Source organism: Peromyscus leucopus, chromosome 2 (assembly GCF_004664715.2).
Source record: "Peromyscus leucopus breed LL Stock chromosome 2, UCI_PerLeu_2.1, whole genome shotgun sequence".
Taxonomy (NCBI): Eukaryota; Metazoa; Chordata; class Mammalia; order Rodentia; family Cricetidae; genus Peromyscus; species Peromyscus leucopus.
The window spans coordinates 118643205-118656253 of record NC_051064.1 but is presented as its reverse complement, the minus strand read 5'-3'; the positions used below and the strand labels follow the sequence as shown (position 1 = coordinate 118656253).

The following is a 13049-nucleotide window of genomic DNA, read 5'->3' as shown; positions in this document are numbered from 1 at the left end:
AAGCCGCCAAGGTCAGGCGTGTGTCAGTGTAGTTCCTGCTTGGAGGCCCAGAAAGGCTGTTGTGTGAAGATGTGAAAGTGAAGCCTGGATTTTGTTGGAGACCCCAAGATGTTGGAGAAGTCATAGTCGTGGGGTACCTGCTGCAGAAAGCTGCTAAGAGTGTGAAGGCAACCCTAGAGAAAGAAGTGTGTGGCAGTCAACAAAGCTGCAAGGAGTTGGAGATCTGAAGAGCATTTTGACATCTTGGAAATGCAGAATTTGGAGTTTTCCCAGCTGGTTTTTGGTCTTGCTTTGGTCCAGTGTTTTCTTACTATGTTCCCTTTCCTCCCTTTTGGAATGGTAATGTATATTCTGTGCCATTGTATGTTGGGAGTATGTGATCTGCTTTTTTATTTTGATTTTATAGGTGTTACAGTTAAGAGATTTCCTTGTGTCTTAGAAGAGACTTTGAACTTTTTTTAAATTTTTTTTTTAATTATATTTATTTTCTGGAGCTGAGGACCGAACCCAGGGCCTTGTGCTTGCTAGGCAAGTGCTCTACCACTGAGCTAAATCCCCAACCCTGAGACTTTGGACTTGTAAACATTGTTGAGACTGTTATAGACTACAGGGACTTCTAAGTTGTACTGAATGCATATTTGCATTATGATATGACTATAAGCCTATGGGGGCCAAGGAATGAAATATGGTGGTTTGAGTGAGAATGCCCCCACAGGCTCATAGATTTAAATGCTTGGTCACCAGAGAATGACACTATTTGAAAGGATTAGGAGATGTGGCCATATTGGAGGAAGTGTGTCACTGGGGGTGGGCTTTGAGATTTCAGTAGCTCATGAAAAACTGGTGATTTGGAAAAAAAAAAGGACCCCAAAGGGAATGGCACTATTAGGAGGTGTGGCCTTATTGAAGTAGGTGTGGTCTTATTGGAGGAAGTGTGTCACTGTGGAGGTGGGTTTTGAGGGCTCTTATATGCTCAAGCCTCACCCAGTATCTCAGACTACTTCCTGTTGTCTGTGAATCAAGATGTAACACTATCAGCTCCTTCTCCAGCACCATGTCTGCCTGCACACTGCCATGCTTCCCACCATGTTGATAATGGACTAAACCTCTGAAACTATAAGCCAGCCCCAGTTAAATGCTTTTCTTTATAATAGTTGCCATGGCCATGGTATCTCTTCACAGCAATAGAACACTGACTAAGACACCCAGCATTGACCTCTGACTTCCATATGCATGCATACTTGTGTGTGTATGCATACACACACGCACACACATACACACACACACACAAAGGAACATTTGAAACATGACAGAAAGGAAGAATGCATGTTGAGATTAGGGCATTGGTAGGTCTGGTAATGGGAAACTTAGGGAATTCTTGTTTAATGGTGTATTAGTCAGTGTTTTTAGAGGAACAGAACACAGAATGAATATATATGGGGTTTATTAGAGTAGCTTACAGACTGTGTTCTAGCTAGTCCAACAATGGCTGTCTCCCAATAGAAAGTCCGAGAGTCCAGTACATGTTCAGTTCATAGGGCTGAATGTCTCAGGTGGTCTTCAGTAAATGCTGGAATCCCAAAGAAATAGGTGTTGATATCAGTGAGTCACAAGTGAGGACAAGCAAACAAACAGCAGGTGCTTCATTCTTCCATGTCCTTTATATAGGCTGCCACAAGGAAGTGTGGTGCAGATTTAAATGTGGATCTTCCCACCTCAAGAGATCCGGATTTAGGTGGGTCTTCCCACTTCAGACAATCCAATTAAGAAAAATTCCTTGGGTTGGAGAGATGGCTCAGAGGTTAAGAGCACTGGCTGCTCTTCCAGAGGTCCTGAGTTCAATTCCTAGCAACCATATGGTGGCTCACAACCATCTTTAATGAGATCTTGTGCCCTCTTCTGGTCTGCAGGGATACATGCAAGCAGAAGAGTGTACACATAATAAATCTTTAAAGAAAGAAAGAAAGAGAGAGAGAGAGAGAGAGAGAGAGAGAGAGAGAAAGAAAGAAAGAAAGAAAGAAAGAAAGAAAGAAAGAAAGAAAGAAAGAAAGAAGAGAGAAAGAGAGAAAGAGAGAGAGAAAGGTCCCTCAAAGGTGTACCCAGCTGCTAGGGTTATAGCTAATTCCAGATGACAACCAGCAATAGCCCTCACAAGTGAGGCCCTGTCTTTAAAAAGAAAGAAAAGTACTTAAAAAAGAACTGTTGTTGTGTATAGAAAGTAACAGTAAGTGCTGGGTATGGTGGCACATGTCTTTAATCCCAGCACAGAGGCAGGAACTCACAGATTTCTGTAAGTTCCAGGCCAGCCTTATCTACATAGTGAATTCTAATATAGTCAGGGCTATGTAAAGAGACACTGTTTCCAAACAAACAAACAACAGTAAACTGAGTGTGTTGGACAAGTAGCAAAATACTTTGTAACAAAATGTCTGAGAGAAGCAACTTAGAGGTTTACTGTGGTTCATGCTTGAGAGGTTCCAGTTTGGTCGGCCTCTCAGCTCCCGGCCGGTGGCAGGCAGAAAGTCAGGATGGGGAGACTGTGACGGTGGAAGAGAGAAGCCACAGCCTGGGGTCCCAGCATCCCCTTTGACGGCGGGCACCGGTGATTGGCCTCTTCCCACCAGATCCATCTCCCAAAGGGTTCCACCATCTCCCAGGGTTCTCACGCCTGCTCACCAGGCCTCTGAGCTCCAGCACCTTTTCATTTGTGTTTTGTTCTTTGTTTTAAAGTGAATTTATTATTGAAGAAATAAAAGTGTCTATACATGTACTAACAGCCCAGAATGTGGTACTTATAAAATCTGTACACAGACCCGGCATGGTGGCGCACACTTTTAATCCCAGCCTTGGGAGGCAGAGGCAGACGGCTCTGGGATTTCAAGACCAGCTTGGTCTACGTAGTGAGTTCTAGGATAGCCAGAGCTACATAGACCCTGTCTCAAAATAATAAATAAATAAATAATAAGTAAAATCTACATAACCTACTCTAACACCTTAGGCCTTCTCTCCCACACTACTTACAGCGCCACACAAAACAGCCTCGGGTTCTACGGGCTCCGTTCGGAAGTGCCCTACACATGTGTCTCACTGTTTTAATCTTTCATATTTTTTATGGCTATGGTATCAAGCCCAGGGCTTCACACGTACCATAGCAGATTCTACACCGTTGAACTGCATTTCCAGCCTTTTAGCTACTTATTTTATGTATGTAAGTGTTGTGCCTACATGCATGTACATGTACCGCCTGCAGAGGTCAGAAGAGTTCATCTATCTCCTGGAACTGAAGTTATGGGTGGTTACAAGCCACCATGTAGATGCTGGAAACTGAACCCATGTGGTGGTGTTGTGTTCCCCAAAATATTGTGTACCCTAATAAATTTATCTGGGGTCAGAGAACAGACAGCCACTAGATATAGAGGTCAGAAAATGGTGGCACTCACACCTTTAATCCTAGCATTCCAGAGATAGAAATCCCTCTGGATCTCTGTGAGTTCAAGGCCACCTTGGAAACAGCCAAGCATGGTGACACGCCTTTAATCCCAGAAAGCCAGCCTTTAATCCCAGGGAGTGGTGGTAGAAAGCAGAAAGGTATATAAGGCGTAGAGACCAGAAACTAGAAGCATTTGGCTGGTTAAGCTTTCAGGCTTCTAGCAGCACAGTTCAGCTGAGAGACATTCTGGATGAGGACTCAGAGGCCTCCAGTCTCAGGAAACAAGACCAGCTGAGGATCCGGCAAGGTGAGGTAGCTGTGGGTTGTTCTGGTTCTCTGATCTTCCAGTTCACCCCAATATCTGGCTCAGGTTTGATTTTATTAAGAACTTTTAAGATTCCTGCTACAAACCCAGATCCTCTGAAAAGTGCTTTTAGCTATGGATCCATCTCTCCAGCCTTGACATGTTTTCACTATACCTTTCAATGTTCATATATGCAATTACTAATGTGTTATGTTACCTACAGCTAGTGTGATAGCATGCTGTATAGATTTGTAGCCTAGTAGCATCAGGCCATATTATATTGTCTAGATATATGAGCTCATGTAATTACATTCTGTGATGTACAGACAAGGATGTATTTCTAAACATGTTTCTGAAAGTATATTTCTATCTTTGAGTGACACAGAATGTCTTACTTAGGGGTTGTTATTGCTATGATGACACACCATGACCAAAAGCAACTTGGGGAGGAAGGGGTTATTGCACTCACAGTTCCATATGACAGTTCATCATCAAAAGCAGTGAGGGCAGGACTCAGGCAGGACAAGAACCTGGAGGCAGAAGCTGGTGCAGAAGCCGTGAAGGGGTGCTTCTTTTTGACTTGCTGTCCATGGCTTGCTCAGTCTGCTTTCTTATGGAACCCAGGACCATCAGCCCAGGGATAGCCCCACCCACAATGGGCTGGGCCCTCCCACATTAATCACTAATTAAGAAAATGCTTTACAGCTGGATCTTAGAGAGGTGTTTTCTCAACTGAGAGTCCCTCCTTCCGATAACTCTAAATTGTGTCAAGTTGACATAAAACTAGCACACGTGACGTATCTATCTCTGCTGAGAGTGAGGAAGCAGGCCAGGACTCCAAGGGGAAGGCCTTGTTTCATTCTGACCTGTGACACCCCCCCCAGGAAAGGGATCCAGCGACCCCTCTGTCTGTGAGGGGACCTGGGGAGCGTGAGCCAGGCTGATAACCATGTCTTGGAGGTTTCTTGCTTTTATGATGGCTTGCCATGGACAGCAAGCCAAAAAGAAGCACCCCTTCATGGCTTCTACACCAGCTTCTGCCTCGAGATTCTGTCCTGCATTTAGGGGACAGAGTTGGCAAGGGGAGCTCTCTGGGAAATTTGATCTAGAAACAAGACATAGTGAGCTCTTTTTTGTTTTTGTTTTTTTGTTTGTTTATCTGGCTTGGTTTGTTCTTTTGCGACAGGATCTTGCTGTGCTGTCCTGGATGGCCTAGTACTTGCTACATAACCCAGAGTAGCCTTGAACTTATGGTAGTTCCCCTGCCTCAGTCTCCCAGGTGCTGGGTTACAGCCCTGGCTCCTCATAGTTGTTGATGGTTGGTAGCTTCCTTTTGAGTGTGGCTGAGGACCTCCGACTTAGCATGGGAGCTAGATTTTGAAATTTTGTGATTTCGGTTTGCTTGCTTGAAGGACTTTTTGGCCACTGTAGAAATGATTTGTGGGTAAGACCCCACTTATTAATCACCTCTGATGGAAGGGAAATCAAAGAGATCGTTCTGGAAAGAAGACAAGGCATGCTGGTCATTCTTGCAGAAGACTTTGCCAAGACTAGAAGGCCATAAACAATTTGGATGAAGGTTTCTAATCTGGATTTTAATTTCATGTACTATGATTTCTCACATCATTTTCTCTCCAAGGTAAAATAATGACAACTGTAATTGGCTGCCACTTACAGAGAGATTCCAATGAGCGTGATGGCGTCGGACGTTTTTCTCTGGCATTCCATGGGAGCTCCAGTTCGGATCAAGCTGGTGAAACTGACTTTTATTACCCGCTGCATGCCATGATGGGCTGACTGTAATTTAAATCCTCTTCCCCAAAAGCCATTTTCCATTAGTGCTAATTTGTTTGCTTCTCGTTTCTCCTGATCATTAGAGTCTCTGCTGGTGAGCACCAAATTGGAAATGATTTCTTTGACATTTCAAAAATTTTTTCTCCCCTTCTTGGATGCCATTTGGCTGCAACTGAAGAATATTATGGTTTTCAGAAGAACAGCTCTCTCCAATTACAGTTTAACTGACCGTTCATGGCACCAAATCCCTGTTCTTAGTGTCCAAAGATGACGCCACGCTGACATGGCCGTCCCTGTCGCTGCTGTAAAATGCCTCATAGACCTCGCGCTGGCCTCCTTGGATGGCGCTCTACCACTCTACACATGGCAGCTTGGAGAAGGCAGTGGTTTTATGTACCTACATATCATGAGCATTCGGATATAACCATCAAAACAAGAGCTGGCTGGCTTCTCATCAGCCGGCAGACATTTATTAAACATCTATTTTATGCCACCCTGCCCCGGGACACAGGGACAGGGACACCAACCCTTGCCCTTGAGCTCAGCCTCCAGCGAGGGGAGGGTTCATTTTAACAGCACAGGGAGAGAGAAAAGTGATAGAAGGAGGACCACAGAGCCACGAGTCCGAAATGGCCCAGGGGTTTTGCCAAAGGACAAAAATTTTTTATTCTGGTTTTTCGAGACAGGGTTTTTCCGTGTAGTTTTGGTGCCTACCCTGGATCTCACCTCACTCTGTAGACCAGGCTGGCCTCAAACTCACAGAGATTGGCCCGGCTCTGCCTCCTGGGTGCTGGGATTAAAGGTGTGCACCACTGCCGCCCAGCTTGAAAGGGCATCTTGGTGCACTCTTGGTGGCAGGACATCATTGAGAGTTCTGGAAGGCCTGGGAGATTGAGCACTGGAGGTCTAGTCATATGAATGTGAACGGTGATACGGTTAAGTAGGGACCTTTTTTAAAATTTATTTTTTATTATTATTGTGTATATGTGTATGGTGTGTGTGAGCGTGTTCAGGGTCACCCTGGGCTACATAGCAAGTTGAGGACAGCCTAGGCCACATGGAGTGTATCTCAGTGGCACAGTGTTGACCTGCATTGTAAGTGTCCCTAGGTCCTATCCCCAGCACTGCAAAGAAAACTGGAGACGTGGGCTGGGGTTCTCCTGACGGGCCCTGCGCTCCCTGAGAGCAGGCTCTGTCCCTCCCTTCTTTCATCCTCTGGCCCTGTTGTCCCTTCCTGAGAGGAGTTCTGCTTCTGTCTTCCCCGCGGTGCTCTGAGCATGGCTTCTGAGCTGGCATCTACCTCCAGTCTTGCCTCTTCAAGCATCCTTTTATTAGTTACTTAATTTTCAGTGTTTTTTTTTTATTGTTTTATGTGTATGAGTGTTTGTGCACACATATGAATGTCTGTGCACACATGCATGCCTAGTGCCTGTGGAGGCCAGAAGAGGGCATCTGATCCCCTGGAACTGGAGTGACAGAGGTTGTGAGCCACCATAGGTACTAGGAATCAAACCCAGCTCTTCTCCGAGGGCAGTCTGTGCTTTTAACGGCGGGACTGTATCTCCTGCCCCATCTTTTTTTTTTTTTTCTAATGTGTATGTTTGCATGAATGTATGCCGTGTGTGCAGGTGCCCATGGGGGCCAGAAGAGGGTTCAGATTTCTAGAACTGGAGTTACAGCAGTTGTGAGCTACCCAACATGGGTGCTTTGAACTGCACCCCAGCCTCTGGAAGAACAGCAAACACTTTTAACAACTGCACCATCTCTCCAGTCCCATTCTCCAGTCACTGGAAGCAATAATCAAGAGATTGCCAGAACAAGCCGTGCCAGGCATGGTGGCACATGCCTTTACTTGAGCACAAGAGGCAGGGGCAAGGGGATCTTTATCGTCTGCTCACTCACCTCTGAGCCAATTGCATGCTTTATTCCCTCTGCCTAGAAATTCTCCCTGTGTCTCCCCTGGCTGGCCATAGGCCTTCCCTAACGGCCAGCACCCAAACCAAAGCAAGTGTCCTGGGCTGGTGTCCTGGGCTGGCCCTATCAGCTCACACTATTAGAACTACAATGATTTCTTTATAAGGCTCTGTGGAGGGCTGGAGAGAGGCTCAGAGGTTAAGAGCACTGGCTGCTCTTGCAGAGGCCTTGTGTTAGGTTCTCAACACCCACATTGTGGCTTACAACTACCTGTGACTCTGGTTCCAGAGAATCTGAGGTCCTCTTCTGACTCTGAGGAGGCCCCAGGCACAGGTGCTATAATGTATATGTGTGTGTGTGTATGTGTGTGTGTGTGTGTGTGTGTGTGTATGTATATATATGTATATGTATGTATATATATATGCGTGCAGATGAACACCCATACACATATGACAAAAATAAATAAATTGTTCAAAACAAAAAGGGGGTAAGGATGGCTCAGTGGTTAGATGAGCTGAGTTCCATTCCGGGACCCATATGCTGAAAAGAGAGAACCTATTTCTACAAGCTGTGCTCTGACCTCTGCACATACAGTGTGGCATGCACAAATGTGTGTGTGCACAAATAAATAATTGTATTTCTAACGTATTTTAATGCAATAAAACAAAAGGCTCTGTGCCATGCTCAAACCTTGCACCCATCAAACACAAGATCTGTGCCCATCTCCCCAGTTCAAGTTATTCAAGCAGGACTCATGCATGCTCAGGATAGCGCTCCACTACCGGGCTTCATCCCGGTCCACAGTTTCAGAAAAGGTTTCACAGTCCTGAGGCAAGGAGAGCCACCAAGGCACAGGCGGGAATCAGAATGACGTCAGACTTACCAACAGAAGCAAAGGGGACTGTGTGACGATCAAGCCTTGCCATGTCTTACATGAGTCACGCACGCAGCCCGTCCAATCGCGGTTAGCCTCCAATAGAAGAGGCGTTAGCAGATTTTCCGGGACATGCCCACAGACACCACTACAGATCACGCCCCATTAAACAAAGGAGTAAGTCAATTCGAAACAAGGTGTCCAGTGCTACAATGAAGAGCAGCCAGAGAAAACCCCAAGGCAGAATTGTAAACCAGGTCTTGTAAAAGTCCCACCTGAAGGAGAAAGAGGTCTGTGGATACAGGTCTCCGGGGAGAAGAGGCTAGTCAGATGTGGGTTGAACATTTAGAAAAAAAAAAATCCTGCTACATATGGAACATTTGCAGGGTAAATCACTGCAGATAATTAGAACTAAATGATTGAAAAGAAATGGCCATGATTGACTCTAGGTAAAAGCCAAACTGTAAGGAAAGAAAATGTAATAGTATTTTATTGCTTGGCTGAAGAGTTTATTTACTTGGTCAATAATGTAAACACTATTGATTTAACTGTAAATTGTGGGAAATTATATTGTGAGGATGGGCAAGAGGAAAGGGAGGGTTGGAGTACTTCAAGAGAACTAATTCCTCATCCGCCAGAATAATAAATAATAAATTTTGTCCAAGATTGATAAATCAAGTAATAGTAGTATATTAGTTTGCTGAGGCAACCGTGACAAAGCACTGCAGGCTGGATGGCTTAAACAGGAAGAGGGCTGGAGTCTTGGTCAGAGGTCACAAGCACTGGTTACTCTAGCAGAGGACCTGGGTTCTATTCCTAGCACCCACGTGGTGACTCAGCCACCTGTAACTCCAGTTCCAGAGTGTCCAACGCCCTCTACTGGCCTTGGTGGGCAATGCATTACATGGCTGACACACGTCCATCTTTTTTTTTTTTTTTTTTTTTTGGTTTTCCGAGACAGGGTTTCTCTGTGTAGCTTTGCGCCTTTCCTGGACCTTGCTCTGTAGGACAGGCTGGCCTCGAACTCACAGAGATCTGCCTGCCTCTGCCTCCCCAGTGCTGGGATTAAAGGCGTGCGCCACCACACATGTCCATCTTTAAAAGAAAAAAGCAGAACTGTATTACTGCCCATGTCTGCCGTCTGAGAGCTGAATTAAGAGCCCAGACCTCTCTGCTTCCATTGAAGACGGCCATCTTTCCCTATATCTTCATTTGGCTCCCCATGTCCTAATACCTTCTAACATTTTGGTGGTGGTGGTGGTTTTTGAGACAGGGTCTCACTATAGCCTATATCAGGCTATAGCCCTGGCTGGTCTGAAATTCACTATGTAGACCAGGCTAGCCTCAAACTCACAGAGATCTGCCTGCCTCTGCCTCTCACAAGTTAGGATTAAAGATGTTAGCCACCACATCCAGCCCTGATCTGTTCTTGTAAAAATACCTTCATATTAAACAAAGGTGCACTTGATGACCCCACTGTACCTTCATATTAAACAAAGGTGCACCTTGATGACCCCACTGTATCCTAGATGCTTTTTAAAAGATCCTGTCAGGGCCTGAGATGGTAAAGTATTTGCTTTGATTTCACAGTCTTGAGCCCAGGCTGGTTCCAAAGCTCCTGCTCCTCCCCACGAGCGTCTCCAGGGCCCTGGATGAGGCCACATGCACCTCTTGTCTCCCACGCCTTGTAGAGAGCTACTCTCGATAGGTCTTCCCTGCACACTTGAGAGTTGAAGCTAGGTGTGCTGGGCACAGAAGGTCATGTTTGAGGCCCGCCTAGTGAGACCCTGTCTCAAAGGAAGAAAAAACAAAGAGAAAGGAGAACAGAAGGGAAGAGTGAGCTCCTAGGATGCTGAAGGACCGTCACACGGCACATCCTGCCTGGAATTCCCTACCCCAGAATTGCTGGATGCTTCTCTGATAGCACCCGAGTTCTGACCCTATGAAGAATCCATCCTGATATGGTTAATGCTGGTGTCTCATCCCCTCCTCCCTGGGGTCTAAAACAGCCACTGGTCCCCATCTTCTTCAGGCTGGTTTGGCTGTTGAAGGTGGCGACAGCCTATGACAGTATCTTTATGCCTCTGACTGCAATAGATTTGCCATAATTGATGGCATCCCATGAGGCTTTGGTCATCTTTTGTGTTTAGGTTGGTCCACACTTGTTTCCCCGGTTCTGAAGGCTGATTGTACCCTGTGGTGTCTTCCTGAAGCCGCGTGGCATCCCTTCCCAGGAGCACACACCCCGTGTCCTCTGGGGAGTCGTAGAGGTTGGTATGTGTGTACGTCTGTCTCAGCCTGCCTCAGATTATCACTCCCTAATAAAAGCCTGATAGCAGGGCCCCATCAATATCTCAAATACATGTGAGGAAACGTTAATTTAGAATCAATTTTAGGATGTTTCAGACTGTAAAGTCCTTTTAACTAGATCTCTGGCGAAGATGTAGGAGCACTTTATGGGACTGTAAATTTCGTGTTGAACAGTCTTTGTGAAATACACATCTTCCCTACACACAAGCTGTTCCCTCCATATCAATCATGGCCGCTGCAAGTAATGTTTCACAAATATTCTGTAAATCACAGAAAACCCCGTGATAATGTGAAATATGACTTTCACTTGTCTGTCAGACAGAAGAATCGCGCATGCCTCTGTCCCATCAGCACTAACATTTGTTATGGATAATAACACTTTCAATCACAACTATTTTTGGGAAACGGGTTTATTTTAAACCTTCCCTCCCCCCACTGAAAACAGTCTCCCAAGGACACAGGCTCCTACAGACCACAGCCCATTAATCCAGCTGGGGAATAAGAAGCTGTTCTTCCCACCAGCTTTACTTGGCGGTGTTTTAAAGAGTTAGAATAAACGCTTCAGGTACAAGGTTAAGAAGAACTTCGCCGAAACTAATCAACAGAAAGCGGGCGGAGTCTCAAAAGACCCCAGTCTCCCATCATGCTGGAAGTGCACTCTGAGAGACACGGAGGCTTTTAGCAACCTCCTCCCTACCACCCTAGATCTTGTGTTTTCTCTTTTCTGGCCTTCACACCGATGCCAGGCACGGTAGCCCTCACCTATAAAACCATCACTAGGTGGTTGCCGAGGCAGGCGTATCCCTGGAACTCCACGGCCAGCAAGTCTGGCCAAGCTGGTGAGTTCCAGGTTCAATAAAAACCTTATCTTAAAAAATAAAATGGCAGGGCCAGGCATGGTGGCGCACACCTTTAATCCCAGCACTTGGGAGGCAGAGGCAGGCGGATCTCTGTGAGTTCGAGACCAGCCTGGTCTACAGAGTGAGTTCTAAGTCAGCCAAGCCTAAATAGTGAATCTATCTCAAAAAATTAAAAATAATAAATAATAAGCTAAAAAGCAGTTAAGGAAGATACCAAACATCAATCTTGGACCTCCACATCCACGTCCACACACGTGTGCACACCAACATACACATACACATTTTACACATCCACATGCATGTCCACACATGTGTGCACACCAACATATACACATACACATTTTACACACACACACACACACACACACACACACACACACACACACAAATTTTACACACAGGAAAAAAAATGTTTATCTGAACTCCTCTAATCCAGCATTCAAGAGGTTAAGGCAGGAGGTTTGTCAGAAGTTCAAGGCCAGCCTGGGCTACATAGCAAGACTATGTCTCAAAAAGAAAAGAAAAAAAAAGAAGAAGCAAGAAAGCACTGTAGTACAATCCTAACACCTGGGAAACAGAGGCAGGCAGACCTGAGTTCAAGGCCAGCCTGGTGTACGTTTTCAATGCTGTTGAAACAGCTCTTTCTCAGCTTCAGCCCATGCTAACTTTGAAATCCTCCTCCTCCTCCTGCCTCAGTGTCTGGAGGTCCTGGGACTGTAAGTCTGTGTCACTTCTGGGCCACCGTGATGCTTTTCACTCCGTTACAACCTGGCTAAAGCCTGCTCAAGTAGCAGGTGGCCATTCCGATAATGGGTTTTTTTTTCAAGTGTTGGGGATCAAACCCAGGGCCTTGCACATGCTCGGCAAGTACTCTGCCTGTGAGCTACAGCCCCAGCCATCACTCGCTCACTTGTTTTGTTGTGCACAGTGCTAGGGAAGAAATTCAGAGGCTCCTGCAAGCGCTACCAGTGAGCCACGCCCTCAACCACCTTAGCATGGCTTTTGTACATAAGTCCACCAGCACAAAGGGCCCCCTTGCCTGCAGTAGATCAGTAGAAAAGCACAGCCTGCCGGGCAGTGGTGGCGCACACTTTAATCCCAGCACTCGGGAGGCAGAGGCAGGCGAATCTCTGTGAGTTCGAGGCCAGCCTGGGCTACAGGCTGAGTTCCAGGACAGGCTCCAAAGCTACACAGAGAAACCCTGTCTCAAAAAAACAAAAAAAAAAAAAAAAAAAAGGGAAAGAAAGAAAGAAAGAAAAGCACAGCTCATGAAGTCACATGGTTCTGATCATTCCGGTACCTCATTTTCTGTACCTTGTAGTCAGCCTTGGGACTGGCTGAACATGACTTCTGTAAAGGAGCAGGCCGCAATCAGCCGCCTCCTAAGTTTTCTGCAAGAGTGGGACAATGCCGGCAAAGGCCTAAGAGCTAAGATCCTCACCAAGTTCATCGAGACCAACGAAGGCAAGACTGGCCCTGAGCTGGAGCTGGAGTTTTCGCAGGGGGCCAGCTTGTTCCTCATACGGCTGACCACCTGGCTTAGAATCATGTATCCTTGCTGAC

The 13049-nt window shown here is 46.0% G+C and overlaps 1 protein-coding gene across 2 annotated transcripts in view; it reads left to right on the top strand.

Moving 5' to 3' along the window:
- Armh1 (armadillo like helical domain containing 1) overlaps positions 1-13049 on the top strand; it is a 42108-nt gene that overhangs the window by 3793 nt on the left and 25266 nt on the right. The window contains exons 2-3 of one of the 2 annotated variants that reach the window (XM_028893241.2): positions 10467-10586; positions 12808-13035. In XM_028893241.2, the coding sequence (XP_028749074.1) occupies positions 12830-13035 (206 nt within the window). In that variant the 5' untranslated portion in view covers positions 10467-10586; positions 12808-12829. The remainder of the gene's footprint in view (positions 1-10466; positions 10587-12807; positions 13036-13049) is intronic. The other variant, XM_037202862.1, reaches the window with a different exon arrangement.